This window comes from Hydractinia symbiolongicarpus, chromosome 10 (assembly GCF_029227915.1).
Source record: "Hydractinia symbiolongicarpus strain clone_291-10 chromosome 10, HSymV2.1, whole genome shotgun sequence".
Taxonomy (NCBI): Eukaryota; Metazoa; Cnidaria; class Hydrozoa; order Anthoathecata; family Hydractiniidae; genus Hydractinia; species Hydractinia symbiolongicarpus.
This window is the reverse complement of record NC_079884.1, coordinates 574,574-590,015: the sequence shown is the minus strand read 5'-3', so window position 1 is coordinate 590,015 and position 15,442 is coordinate 574,574. Positions and strand designations below refer to the sequence as shown.

Below are 15,442 nucleotides of genomic sequence, written 5' to 3'. Positions count from 1 at the left end.
ATATTTCTTCAGACAAACTTTTAAGAAACTCTGATACTGCAATCTCTCTAAACTAAAGCGAAAACTTTATAAATACTCTGTGAACTATTTTTTACTTCCGCGTGAATGTTTTAACTTAAATTTACTTCTATAAAGAAAACAGTCGACAGTTTTACCAAACCAAGTATGTTTTGTATGTCTACATATTTTTATAACAATAACTCATTACATCATTCTTTTACTACACTTTGTATAGACCACACTACTTTGTACAACTATCACATTCACTAGACCACACTTTATACTATTTATATAGCTAGTCTAATATGCTTAATATTATAAAAAATATTAAGCATATTATAAAAATCTTATGATTCGATTGGCTTATAGCTCATCAAAACAGGGCTCTATATGGAGCCATACTGACCGGTTTGGGAAGTCATTATTAAAAATGGTACCATCAAAACGTAAACAAATAAAAAACAGATTTCCACACCACGATACAAAGTACAGAAGTCGTTAACCTAAAAACATTTTCTCGTTTCAATTCACGCAAACGATTATTCAAATTTGTTTTTATCTACCTACAAACATTGTTCCATTTTGGACCTGCTTCAAAAACATCCAACCACTAGGTATGGACACTCATCAGCAAGGGCAGCATGATTTATCCGCAAACTGTTACCAACATTGACAGCAATCAGTGGAATGATTTCCATCTAGAACGACGGTACTTTGCATGATTGGTATTTTGATAGGATCTCCTTGCGTAGTGTCTTCTTCTTATAATTGTTTCAACCTACTCACTACAAATAATCTAGAAGCTTTCCCGGAGCAGGTTCTGACATATATTGCTATAGCAGGACAAAGGTATTTGACATTGTGTAAAAGAAATTTTTTGTAGAAGCAGTCAAAAGCGTTGGTAGCATCCACCAAAAATAAGCACATTTGTTGATTCCAAAGCACACAATCTCCGACTTGATGACATACATGATAGCATTTACAACAACTCTTCTCAGCACTTCACCAATCCCAATGGATTTACTCCCTGGGACTTATCAAAAGGAATGAGTCAACAGGCCACATACGCCTCCAATGACTGTAGCTTAACGGCTGCTCCGTAATCTAATCTGCGGCTCAGGGGCCAAAACGGCCTTAGAACTGGGAAAGAAAAAGGATTAAAATCGCTCATTTTGAACTGGGTTCTATACGCGGTATAAGTAAACGTGCAATTTTTCGTTTCCGCTTCGCCATCCTCTTATAAAATAATTTGATTCACTTTTGATTACGTTTTGTCTATATCGTGTGTCCGCTATCTTTAACCTGCTCCGTAGTACTTCTCTTCTATAATCCAAACAGTTCTCTTCTGTATTTTGACACTTCTTTTTCGCACTTACACTACTCTGCATGTGGCTCGAAACTTTCTTTTCACAACTAAATTTAAAAATCTGGTCCGCATTTTTACACCCATGGTCTGACGTGCTCAATATTTACTAACAGCTTTATATTGTAGCAGGGTTCTGTGCATCTACATGAATAACATAATATCACGAATAAATTCAACTCAGTAGCAGAGTGGTTATTTCAGTAGTTTCTCAACCTCGTTCCCAGGACCTTTTTTCGCTTTTTTGATATCGGCAACGGCTACCAAGCAAACTACATGATTTTTCTTTTATAAGAATGTGCTTTATAAGAATATCAGGATTTTAGGTTAAAAACAACAGGTCTTTTGCTTAGAACGATAGAAAATTAAGAATAACATGGTCCACTACATATAAAATATATTTGGAGAGTTATTAATTACTAAGAACTCGATCTTTTTCACGGATGGGAGCCGGTGTATGTCATTTATTCAAAAACGGAATTATTAAAATCCAGCCTCCTCAATCAATATTGTGGTCCAGAATTGGGTCCAGGAATTATTGAGTTTATTAAAAAAAAGTGTTTAAAACAGAGGAGAAGATTTCGGAGGAAAAAAGAGAAGTGTTTTGACTGAGAAGAGAAGCGTTTAGTAAGAAGAGAAGGGGGAAATAGAACACCATGTTCCATTCGGAGTGTGCAGCTATACGGAGTACGGCTCCGTATAGGCATGCGTTTACGGAGTATAACTTCGCATAGCGACATGCTTACTCCGTATAGACAGTAATATATAGTACAAAAAGCTGCGAGAATATAATGTCGACACTGGTTTGGCTAGACATTAGCGAATGCAGCAAAAGCGTCGAAGTTTAAAGTAAGCATTCTAATTAAAAGTTTACTTTGGGCTATTCCAGTTTAGAAAATCGTACCTAAAACATGCAAATAATTTGTGTAAGAATAAAAAAGTCTAAAATATGAGACACACATGCAGAGTACCCATTATTATTATTAGAACTGCCAACTGTCACACTTCGTATAGCATACTTTGTATATGAAGCATGTCACACTTCGTATGGCATACTCCGTATAGAACACTCAGTATGACATAGTCCGCATGGCATACTCCGTGTGGCATACTCCGTGTGGCATACTCTGTATGGCATACACCTTATAGCACATTCTGCATACTCCGCATAGCAAATTCTGCATAACATACTCTCGGTATCTCACAATCTGTATTCCTTAATCCGTTTGCTACAATCAAACTAATGTTTCCACACTCCGTATAGCTACAATATAATTCGTATTTTTACGATGGATAAAAAAGTAGGAAAACAATGTGCTTGTCTTTTTAACTTGTTTTTTATGGTGATTATTTTTTATTTTATTTTTTTTGGAAATCGTTTCAAACAGTCACATATCGCAATATTTCACTGTATAGCTGAACCAAACTCCGTATAGCAGCTATACGGAGCATCACTCCGTATAGAAGCCACACTCCGTACGTAACAACAACACACTTAGTACGATACACATACTCTGAATGGAACGATTAAAGTCAAAGTCCGGACGCAAAAATTAAATATGGCGGTGCTGACTGTGGAGATCGGGCATGTGATTTTGATGGGACTTGGAAACTCAAGATACAAAGATTTTAATAATGTTAGGAAAGAAACTTTCAAGTCAAAGATAAAAGTATTTTGTGTAATGTGAGGGTTTTTCTGCTGCAGATAGCTAGAGTAACGTGTAGTGTAGCTACTTTTGTGAAAAATTAACATCCTTCGAGTTTTTATCAGCACTTGATGCGCTTGAAATAACTTTTATTTGCCTAGCTAGCTATATATAAAAGCTTATGGTACAGTTTCGCCTCATTTCTAGAGAAAAGTTTCTGAACTGCCCTGTTGTGGCTTATTTTGAAGATTAAACATTGCCTGATGATACAGACAATTCAAAAAAAAAGTTAGCTAGATAGCTAGGATCTTAAAGGCGCGTAATCACCCTGTAGGCAACTTTTTTTGAGGTACCTATTTTATAGTAAAAATTGAAAGATATACATGAGAAAACATCCTGAAAATTTTATTGAAAACTGACAACCAGAACATGTTCAAATGTTTCATAAACAGTCAGGGATAACCGCAAATTAGGCTTTAATTTTAACGTTTTAACTGAAATCAGACTTCTTTGCAACACTGACCACTTCTTGTTGTTGTTTCTGAAGACAGCTTTGCCTCGCTAGCTGTCTTACTTTCTGATTATTTTCCTTTGTTCAAACAGGTAGTCGTTTCCTTACGGAGACATTATCAGAATTTAGACAAAATATCTAAATTTTCAGAATTTCCCCTTTCATGCTCTAAATTTAATTATCTCCATAGTTCTGCAACTATCTTCAACTATCACAATGACCATTCTCCCCCATTGGGTAATTTGGCTTATAATATGCAGTAATCCCTGTTAAGCTAATGAAAAAAGAAAGAGCGTGATAAGCATTAGTTATCATAATTAATAATAACGAGGCAATGCTGTGATTTCTTCTTTCTGTTTTGTGGCACACAAGGCCTCGACCCCCAGTGCTAGAGTAACCTATTATTTGTTACCAGGCTACTCAGTTATAATGCGCGACTGAAGGATGTTAATAATGATAGCAATATGAACAGAGAAACGATGTTCACTGTTGTACAGTTTAATGATTATAGTTTATAGTTTTTAAAGAAAAAAGGAAATTATTTTTAAAAATTGACCAACCGAGTCACATTTTCAACCCGAGCGGACACTAACCGTGTGTAACGCCTAATCATGTGATTTACAATACGTTTACAATGAAAATTTTTTAGTAAATATATTCACAATATATTTTTAGTAAATATATTTGTAAAGTACAAACTTAACAGGTAAATTTGGTAAATATGGTTGATCATAGACTTATTAATAAGGCTAAGGATATGTTGTTATAGCAATCCCATGTTGCCAGTAAACAGAGAAAGTTAGCAAGAAAAGTGAAGTCACATTAGAGATGTGAATTTAATTTTTCCTGCAATTTCGGTATATAAATATATACACCCAGTGTTTGCAGGATAGATAGATAGACAGACAGACAGATAGATAGGAAGACAGACAGGGAGACAGACAGACGGATAGATGTGCATATTTTATATGGCTAGCCTCACAAATATCGAGGGATATACCCTGTCTATTATTTCCAGGAGGGGCCATGGCTTAGAGGGAGAGTCCTAGAGTATTTAATGCTCTTTTTGAGCTACGCAGACCCAATTAGGGCCCGCGCTCTACTAGACAACTCCTGGCAACATCCAACGGCCCACACCATGTGCCATCTCCCCAATTTCCCTCACATGGCTTGGGTTAACCCGGGGCTATGGTAACATTCACTCGCCCATGTTGAATCGCCGTCAAGAGGAATTGAACCCTGGTCTCCAGCGAGTACGAGAGCAATAACCACTAATCTACGGCGCCACAAAGGATATATAAAAACTTAAAAAAGTGGGAATCAAACTACTGATTTGCTTTGTAAAGGAAATATACAAGACCATTGTGTACTGTTAAGTGACAATATAAATCTTCTGAGATATATAGAATTTATTTTGTTAGTACTAAAAGAAATTGCAATCAGTCTGTTTTGTGTTTTGCTATATGATTGTGTAAGCTATTATATAAACAACGTTTGTAGGCTGTGGAAATGGTGCATAGCTGCATAGTCAGTGTTTTGTAAAAGATCTTGCAAAAAGTTGCCTTGTTTATACTGCAATATTACTAGGGATAATTGAAGATTTTTAAGTCATTGACTAATGTCTAAAATGCCTTTGATTTGTTCTGTTGGTGCCAAAGGGTAACCATACAGTTTTGAGAAAATGTATGGATGGTGAAAATGGTGTTTACCTAGAGGATAGGAACACTCCATTGTAAAGTCCCTGAGTATATATTTTTTAATTAAAAATAGTGAAGATTTTATGGTGTTAAATACTCCCTAACATAAAATTCTAAATAAAGGGAAGAACTAAAAAAAATATAATCTAAAATTGCGGATAATATACTTGTTATGCCCTCCCTCACAGAGACTGTTAAAAGACAATTTCACACTTTTTTTTGGTTCTGAAATATCTATTATAATAATAGGAGTATATGCTGTGTCTGGCCGTCAAATGATCAGCAGAGTGTAGGTGTTCGTTTTACCTTGTTCGTTTTCCTTTGATGTAACTGGAAAAGTTGAGAAAAATTTAATAACGTTACAACACAACATAGATATATTTTAGACTAATGTCAATAGCATTTTCAAAGCCATTACATTACACTTCTATGTTGAGGGTAAATAACTTCAAAACAGATGAAATAACTGACATCATCTCCTGTTTGAGTAACTAGAAACCACCTGCAACTAAGCTGATAAGTTCCTCAAAGTTGAATCAACTCACTCGTTTAGGGGTTGATAGTAAATCAAAAAAGCTTTTAAACCCCAATAACTCTGTAACCCTTTATCAAAAAATATGATCCTATACATTTCCTTAATCAGTATTTCCAGCTCTATGCAATAAAAGCAACTGTCAAACTAATTTCTTAAAAAAAATTTGTGTCACATTGGTGGGTCTTTAAATTAAAATGACGGATTTTTCCATTGTTTTTCTAAGTTAGTGGATTTGTCTGCGGGCTTTATCGACTAGTTTGACTATAGTGCATTTTTATTCTCATAATATTGATGAAATGTTATTAAAACATTAATCATTCATCTCAGATATGTATACAAAACACTCATATACTATGAACAAATTTTGAAATATCTATAGATATGATATTTTTCTAGAATATACCTAAGACATTGGTAACCGTAAAAGAAGGATAACCAATTGTAGATACCATGGTACTCTACATTTGTAATCCAGAAATTTGCTTACCTTTGAGACTGTTAGCAGTAAAAAATGATAAATAAAACCAGGAATAATCTAATTTTATAATGTTATTAATCTGCACCCCAAAAAAGTCATTGTCACTGTCTATCAACTGTGAAAATAATGTTTTTTAATTCTATTTTGGTTTCTGTTTATTAGTAAAGACTCATAACATTATCTTCTAATTCTGCACATAAAAAGAATGGAAAACCTTTAAAAAATTTTAGATAATCTTTTTTTTCATTGTGCTTTTCCTGGTTGAATTCATATTTTATCTTTTGTCACTTGGTCTGTGCATTAGTCCTTTTTATGAAATTAAAATATTTGGTTTATGCATCAACATAAAATTGTTTCTTAAGCCTTTTAAGCCGCATTCACATCTACATGTAATTTTACGTAAGGGCTTACGGCAAATTTTTCGTAAGAAATCTCTCCTTACACAAGGTTTTGGTCACATGTTATGTAGACTTTTGTTTACATATACGTAAATCTCTTACGTAACTCACATAAATTTTGTTTTGGTTTATTAAGCATGGCAGCGATCATCAAATATCACTTTTATCAACTGCTCTTGTTTTAAGACGGAGATGTTGTCAAAAAAACGCAAAAAAACATGTAGCAACAGAATGACCTACCATCTTTTAAATGAAGTGTATTTGCAACTGCTTTCCAGGCATTCTTGTTAATGTTCTTTCTGTAAAAATCGGCATTGCTCTTTTTGAAAAGAAAAGCCTATATATTTATAAACGACAGTCGAGAACTCTTTCTCCTTATACAAAAACATTTTGAATATACTTTGTTTTTGCTTTGATTGAAGATTTTAAATTTTAGACGTTCGAATATAGAATCGAATGTTATTGCGCAATTTTTTCTTTTTTTTGGCTTACATACAGTTTCTTACGAACAAAAATTTTTGTTCATAAGAAAATCTACGTAAGCACTTACAAAACACTGTAAGTATATACATACTTTTTGTTAAACATGCCACATGTACGTAAATATTTTCTTCAACCTAAGAGAATGAATAAACACTGCCCAGTCCAAAAGCCCTTATGTAAAAATTTACGTACATGTGAATGCTGTTTTATAAAATTTATTTCGCAATTACTTAGGATTAAAGCAGCAAAAATGTTAAAAAATAATAGAAAAGTATGGAATTTTTAAGGTATATTTCTCTTTCTATGTGTAGGTTAATAATGGGTGATGTACCAAACCTATTTCATTTGTTACGGCCAGCCTGTGTGGCAGTTGCAAAAGACCCATCAACAAGCAACCTTAAGTATGCATTGGAAGCTATGAAAAATCATGTAACATGCAAAATTAGTGACGGTGCATTGTTGCAATATGTTACCTTCCCCTTTAAATTAACTCTAGAAAAGAAAGTGTTGAGAGAGGAGCAAAAAATTTTGTGTTATAAATGCTTACAATTGGCTTATAGCAGCTGTTCAAGTTCGGTACTGAATAAAGAATTGCTGTTATGGAATTTAAATATTTTTTCATTGACTTTTTTTTCAATTCATGCAAAAGAGCAAGTGTTATCCGAGGAAATCAAGTTGGCAGTTGTCGAGCTACTCATAACAACATTCTCCAATGTTAACATTACAGATTTAGAACTACTTTATGATGAGAATCAATTACCTTTAATAGGTCATGTAATTTCTATTCTTTTAAATCTTGTTGAAAACGAGAAAGATCAGAAGCTACAACTTGCTTCACTTTGTAGTTTAAAACTGGTTTGTGGTGAACATGTCACATCAGAAAAATCTAAAAAAGTTGGACATTTTTTGTCTTCATTTTTACCTGGAATAGCAATGATGTTTAATAGACTTTTTACGAAGAACCAGCTGCAACAAGTTCTTATCAAAGCAATAAGTACATTTTCCCAGGTTATTTGCTTGACATTAAATGACAATATGAACCCTTGTGAAACATCACAAAGTCTGGAAACCATTTTAAATCCTTGTAAAACAGATTGTGCTGAATGTGAAAATGATGGTGGAAATTTAGAGAAATCTTTAAAAGTGAACGTAACAAAAGAATGGATACAGAAAACTGTTAAAAATTTGGATGTTGTTTTTGGAAATATCCTTCCTTTGTTGACATGTAACAGCAATGTAAAAGTAAGACTGGCACTAGTAGATTTTCTTGAAAGTATGTTAACTTGCTGTATGCAGACATTGTCGTGTTCTGCTTCAGAATTTCTGGATGCTTTAGTTAAGTTGACCAGTGATTCTTATGATAATGTGAAGTGTGAAAGTGAAAAGGTTCTACAGATGGCTACAAGAAAATTTCAAAATCAAGGTATGAAATTTCTAAGCAGATCCTAAGTTAGGAGATCGTCAGCAAAAAATTAAGAAGCCTAGGACAAGCAAACGGATGTCATTAATCATTTCACCTTATAATACCTATGTATTGATAAAGTTTGAATGCGTATCCCTTCACAGGTCTAAAATTGCAGATGACACAAAATGTCAACATTTGCTATTGCTTTAATATTACATCATAATTCATAAGCATAATTAAATCTGAAATTCTTTAAATGTGAATATCTTGAAAACGAAAAAAGCTTTTTAAAAAAGTTAAAAAGACTTGGTAACCAACTTTTTAAGTTCTGTAACATAAGTCCAGCATCATTTTATACCTCAAGTTCCCTTTTAACCCTATTCAGGTCAGGGGAGAAGGAGGCTTTTTAGCCCACTTCCTAATTTTTTGTAATAAATTCTAAAGCATTTCCATTTTAGGGTTGAATTTTATCATTTTTAATTACAGAATCGTTAAAAAAAAATTAGTGTGACGTCACGTCTTTTGTTATGTTCACTTATAAAAATATAAACATATCATAGCGACCTTTTGCGTTGAATTAGGTAGAATTAAGCTGAAGAGTCTTTTGGACGAAAAGTTGTATGCTCAGTTCTTATCGTTGCCAAGGATAATGAACAGTGCCAATGAAGATGTCAAGCTTGCGAAGTTGCAAATCTTAAAAGGTTATTTAAATTTCTATGGAGATGTACTGGCTGATGTTTTGAACTCTTACAATCATTTGAAAACCTTTTTGAAGGCTATACTTCAGGTAACAATTTACTGGATTTTTCTATAAAACCTTAAGTCTAGGAATACCAGACACTGCGAAATGCTGGTAACACATTTGGGTTGTTTGATTTACGGACGTTTGTTGTTGTTGTTGTTGTTTCTTCTTTAAATTTAGCATTTAATCCTTACTGACGTATAGTCAGGACGGAAAAATGGTTTCATTTTAGATATTGATTTTTCCATTACTTCATTCCGTATATGTGCTTTGGGAAAAAATGTACTCTGTACTCTGTTAAATTGGTAGAAGCAATGATGTGGAAATAATTGCATCTGTTCAAAATAGCTTCTGATTCTCACTTGTAGGTTTTAAAATTGGATCACTCTAACATTAATCTTGTTGAAGAAAAAACTGATATAAAGAAACTTGCCATTGACGTCAGTGAAACTTCCATCAATCATAAAATAAATAGAAAGCACTTCAAACTGTTCAATAACATCAAGATCCTTACTACAATAAAAGATATAATACGTTTGCTTGCACGCCATGGAGATGTCTATGTACTTTCCGATTATCTTTTGGAGGAGTGTCGAGTAGGTTCTATATACAGAGCAGAAGTAATCTTAGTGCTTAACGAGCTTATACTTAGCTGCAAAGGTAACAGGGGTAAGTAAGTTTCTTTGGATTCTTTGGCAATCTTCTTTGACTTAGTATATATAGTGTTATGTGACTGTAACACTGTGTATATGACTATAAATGTTTAATAGCGATCAGTAAATTTGGTTATGAGTTACATAAAAGGGCTACGAAAAGTCCAGGAGATGAAGCAGAAGGACTAAATATGACAGAGGTAGATAAAAGTGTTAATTAAGGAAAAATTATTATTAGTCGCATGCGATTTTTCTTTTGTACAACTTTATATAAAAATATTTCATGTGCGTTATGAGAGTCTGCCTGCACCTTAGAGAAAGTAAATCTCCTGAATGTTTTAGAATGATGTGAAAATTGAAAATATGACAACCGTGGTTTTGTTTTAGAACTGGACCTTTCATCCATCAGTGAGATGCTCGTAGAAGCATACCTGGAAGATAACCTCTGGAAGTTACCAGTTACAAACAAACACTTATCATACAGAAGAAACAGTCCTGCCAATCCCTTCCCAACACTGTCCTATGAAGACGATAATGACTTGGCAATGCATTCTACATATTCTTCAATATCTTTTGAAACCCTTCACAACAATATACAAATTATCTGTTTGCTATTAGAGGGGATTGGTGTATGTGCAGAAGTGTTGGGGACGAATTTTAATGTCTTGTTGATTAATACGTTATACCCTGTCTTGGAGAAGATTGGGAGCATCAACGCGGCTGTAAGTGAGACAGCAATGGAAACTTTAACTGATATTGTTACATTTTGTAATTACGAGAATATTTCAGATTTGATACTCATAAATGCAGACTATTTGATTAACTCAGTTACGATGCAGTTTCGGCACTTGGTTCATGGTTCAGCAGCGCCTGCTGTTCTCTGCGTTGTTTTGCGGTTTTGTAGCAAGGACATGATGGTGATCGTAGCAGATGCAGTTGGAGATGTATTTAGAGTTTTAGATGATTACCAAGATGAAGTAGCTGAAGAAATGCTGAATGTGTTAAAATGTTTTGCGGTTGCTGTTAATAAGTGGTATACCAATGACTTCAGCTCTGCTCATAACAATGAATGTATGGAAAAACCAGGAACATTGGACTCTAAGGTAAAGCGATTTGTTTTATAAAATCAATTTGTTCTTCAAATTATTTAACTTCTGATGGAAAATTGTAGTCGCCATAGTTATCTTGGATGTCTTGCGCGTTATCGTATTGAAAACTGTCAATTATGAATGAAGCATGAAGGCCGTGTAAATTTTAAAGGCGGGCGGAATATTTACGCTTAAAAATTACACACATTTATTTCGCTAGTTCTTTTTGTATTAGTTAGTAGGGGGGAATTTAAATCGAAAGCAAAATAACATGAGGGCGATTAACAAGTTGCTTTTAATAAAAAAGAAAATAATTATGGTTGCGATTCTTTTTATAAATACCTTCATACAGAATTAATAAACGTTTACATCATTAATGAATAGTGACTTGTTTTCTTGTTTAAATATTTAAACATGTACTCGAAACCATCACAAGTATTAGATTTATTTCTTGTCAAAATTCTTGAATCCTTATTACTGCTACTGGTGGTTAAGGTCCAAAAAATATTGTAGCGATTTTTTCCAGGTCACCTTTAAGGCTATTTTCCACTTCAAGAAAAATTTCCGCAGAACGTACTTAAAATGTTCACATCCGGTGGATGGAGAATTTTCTTGACCGTTTCGTACCAGAGAAAGTAGAATCGAGTTCAATTTTTACTTTGCGTTCTATGCACAAAAACATGTAAAAAATTATTTAGCAAAGTCAGATTATTTTAGTTCGTGAGAATTACGCAAAGTGTGTTTCCTTTCTATATTGAAATATACGCAATTGGGAAATTTTCTTGAAGTGGAAAACGGCCTTTATTCGCCACCATGTTTTCTTATATCAGATATCTGTGCGAAAGGAGAAAAATGTTAAGAAACTTTTTCTTTTAAATCACCAAGCGTTTATTTTAGGTGCGCTTGTGATTATGTAATGTTCTTTTAATTCACCACTGAGATTGAAAAATTTAAGCATAAATAAACCGTCTGTCTGAAAATTACGCGAATGAAATACAGCCTGTTTAGTGAAAATATATCTATTATCTTATACAAAGCCGAGGGCATTGTATTTCACAGGGTAACATCAAAATCGGTCAGCGTCCGTTTTATTACCTGACTGCATCTTATCTTAAGATGAATATTCTTTTGTTAACCAAAAAACAACAAAGCTACATTTAAGTTACTATTTCCAGGTCACCAAGGAAGAAAATAATGCATGTTCGATTTTGATACTGTTCTAAGTAAAGATCGTTCGATTTTAAACTGTTGTAAGTACACAAAACAGATTCGAATCATTGTTAAGTGAATTAAAACAAAAAGATAGTTTTAGATGTGAAAATATGTTTTTTATTTGTTTACGTTTTCAAGTTTTATGTTGCCATTTTAATAATAGCTTTCCAAACTGGCCAGTACCTGTTTAATACAAAGCCTTGTTTTAATAAGCCGTAAACCAATGTGTACCGCCTTTTTTTCAAGAGTTGGTAGCTTGTGCTTTGCTTAATTTGGACATTTACTCAGTTCTCAGGCCAAAATAAGTATGCGATAGCTACACAAACACAAAAAATTCCATAAATGCAAAATCAACTTTCCTTATATTCAAGTTTGAGTATCTACAATTAGATCCCGTGAAAGTTCCATAAAAACGGGTAATTCTGTTTTAAACATCTAAAATCCGTCAGTATTGCCGTATCTTATTAAGATGTGAAACCTCTTTAATAATACATGCTAATGTTCTAATGTCCTTGCAGCGTGTTTCCCTCATCTTAGAAAGAAAATATTACAAGTATTTACAACGACAATGTATCAATAAAAGATTTCTTCGAAGAGTATTGCAGACTGTCTTTGCTAGCTGCAGGAGATGTGAGTGACAGTGAAGATGAGAGTGACAATGAATATCCTGGTGTTGAAGATAATGGTGGAGTTCAAGAAAATGAAGAAGAAGAAAAGCCGAAGGAGACACCGCTTCATTATCAAGTGGTTGTTAAAGTACGTAGGTGATTAAAATAGTTTTAAGTTTTTTTTGTAATGGCGCCCATTACAGAGTTTTAATTAATCCATATGATGATGTGTACTTTCTGAAATCTGCATTCCTCATTCCAGATGGTAGAGAGCTGGCAAAAAAATAAAATAAAAATGTTTGCATTTTTTCACTTTACCAAATCCTTCCATGTCACTGATCATAGCTAATAATTTTTGGTATCTTTGGTATCTATTAAATCGTCCAATCGAACCAATGTTATGTCTTTTAGTCTCAATTTTTTTTTTTTTTTTTTTTTTTGTTCTGTTTTTACGACGAACCATTAAAATCATTACATAGCGTAATTGGTTTAAGCTTGTGGAACTACAATCGTGGATAATAAAACACCTAGAAAATATTAATACTCTCTCCACTTGGCCGTTATCCCGCCTTTTCCCTTGCCAATGTTGGTTTTACGCAGTGCAAATTATTTCAATCACAGCGACATTTTTCTGGCATCCTCAGACAACGTTAAAGTCATTGATAGGGATTTTTAGTAGGCGTTTCATTACTTTGTTGCTGTAGCTGGACATACTGCATATCGGAAAATCATGTAATTACTGAGAGCAAAAAAAGTCTATCGTTGTTGCTAACATAAAAGTACAAAATGTTTTATTCGTAAAGTAAATCTCGCTAACTCGCACCCTGGATAAAAGACTGATTTTCAATTCCCTTAAATTCTCTTTATTAGGCTAAAGTCATTCGCTTTAGTCGCAGCACTTATAAGGTAGACCATTCGATTGCGTCAGATGTCTAGAACTTTGTTGTTTCGAAATTTTTCTATTAAGATGACTAAGGTTGTTTTGAGATTAAATCAGACGAAGAACATTCGACATATTAATGCACATGAGATTTTTTTAAGTGGTTTTTTTACATGATTATTATCGATATGTTGGACGTTACACTTACTGAGTCATTTGGTAAATCGGACACTTTTCCCACTCACCTAAGAGTCCCGGTTAACGGGAGTCTACTGTATTTAACTACCTTGCAAAACTAATTCTTCGTGCGGTATAATATTTATTGTTGGAATAGGTGGATACTTTCAAAGATTGCCTATTTTAAGGCGATGTACACATTGAATAATTATTTTTTTCAAAAATGTTGCTCATTTGAAGCAACTGCACTGCTCGCCCTAATCGTAACGATGAGCGAAATTCACTCGGCCTTTCAGAGTTTTCTTAATATGTCGTGTCTTTCGTGTGTAGTCCCTAAAGAAATGTGTTACATACATTGCTGCGGTTAACGATAGTATCAAATTGAAGACACTTGATGTCATCGTACAGGGAGTTACGGCGTTACGCCAGAGAGAAGATGATTTGTTACCCGCCCTTCATGAGTTATGGCCAGCTATCATTCGAAGAATGAAGGATACAGATCAGGTAGTTCTCATTACGGGCCTTTTTTTCCCTTATCTTTTTTAAAATTCCGCTCACATAAATTGAAATATTATCTCTGCATGAAACATGATACGGTACCTTCTAACTTTACTTTTGCAGGTTATTGTGCTAAAAACTTTAGAAGCAATTAATGTTATGGTCAAGTACTCTGGTGACTTTCTGCGTAAGAGAATGACAACAGAATTTCTTCCATCTGCAGTTAATTTCTTAGATATTAATAGTAAGATCTTTACGAAGGACAGATCAAAGTTTACGCAGTTACATCGAGTTCAGCAAAAGCTGTTGTCTTATCTTGGTGATATTGTGCCCACACTTGAAGTATCGAAAGAAGTATTTTGCGATGTTGCTACTGTTTGCGCGCGTTACATCAACTGTCGTTTGCACGAAGCCATACAAGAGGTATGTTACCGGTTTATAAATGCAGTAATTGTATACTCTACTACTGCGATTTGGCTTCAATGCGAATTTCCGATCAGTTTCACGATATAATTTAGTTAATATTTTTTTACGAGGGTATGACACGATATTTAAGAAAAAAGTCTTTGTACGCAGTGAAGCGAATACCAATATTGAAGGTTTTCTAAAACTAAATATAATTATGTGCAAGGAATAAAGGTTGATCGATTAAAATGAAGACTTCATTTCAATGATTCTTGCATTAACTAACTTCGACAAGAATCACATTCTATTTTTTTGGCTTTAGAAGAAGGTATGTATACGCTACCTAAACAGTTTTTGTTTCGTTTTTGTACAGGTGGCATTGCAAACGCTGCGCAAATTTTACTGCTACCGACCAGCTGTTATTTGGATCCTTCTTCAATCACTACAAAATACTGAAGATCTCACACCACCACACCATTCATTCAAATGTATTAAACTGTCAAACCGTGCATTGACGAGGAATGAATATACTGATAATATTGTGAAACTGACCGATTCCACAATACAATAGCTGAGTTAAAAGATTTTTCTTATTTTGTTTTGTTTTTGTTTTGTTTTCTGCTCACTTATCATTTCTTCTACAAAAGATATTGGGCTAAAGTT

General features: G+C 33.8%; 1 protein-coding gene across 1 annotated transcript; it reads left to right on the top strand.

The window, feature by feature from the left end:
* The first annotated feature begins 2,928 nt into the window (after positions 1 to 2,928).
* On the top strand, positions 2,929 to 15,372 carry LOC130662756 (TELO2-interacting protein 1 homolog). The gene is made up of 9 exons (XM_057461681.1): positions 2,929 to 3,000; positions 7,423 to 8,534; positions 9,098 to 9,303; positions 9,627 to 9,927; positions 10,299 to 11,014; positions 12,749 to 12,967; positions 14,207 to 14,380; positions 14,498 to 14,797; positions 15,153 to 15,372. Coding segments are annotated over exons 1-9 (3,228 nt in total). The 5' UTR covers positions 2,929 to 2,998; the 3' UTR covers positions 15,351 to 15,372.
* The last annotated feature ends 70 nt before the right edge of the window (positions 15,373 to 15,442 follow it).

Excerpts from the sequence above, each read along its gene's own strand:
- LOC130662756 (XM_057461681.1), top strand. Across the intron at positions 9,928-10,298 it reads TAGCTGCAAAGGTAACAGGG|AACTGGACCTTTCATCCATC; the intron begins GTAAGTAAGTTT and ends GTTTTGTTTTAG. Across the intron at positions 14,798-15,152 it reads TGCACGAAGCCATACAAGAG|GTGGCATTGCAAACGCTGCG; the intron begins GTATGTTACCGG and ends GTTTTTGTACAG.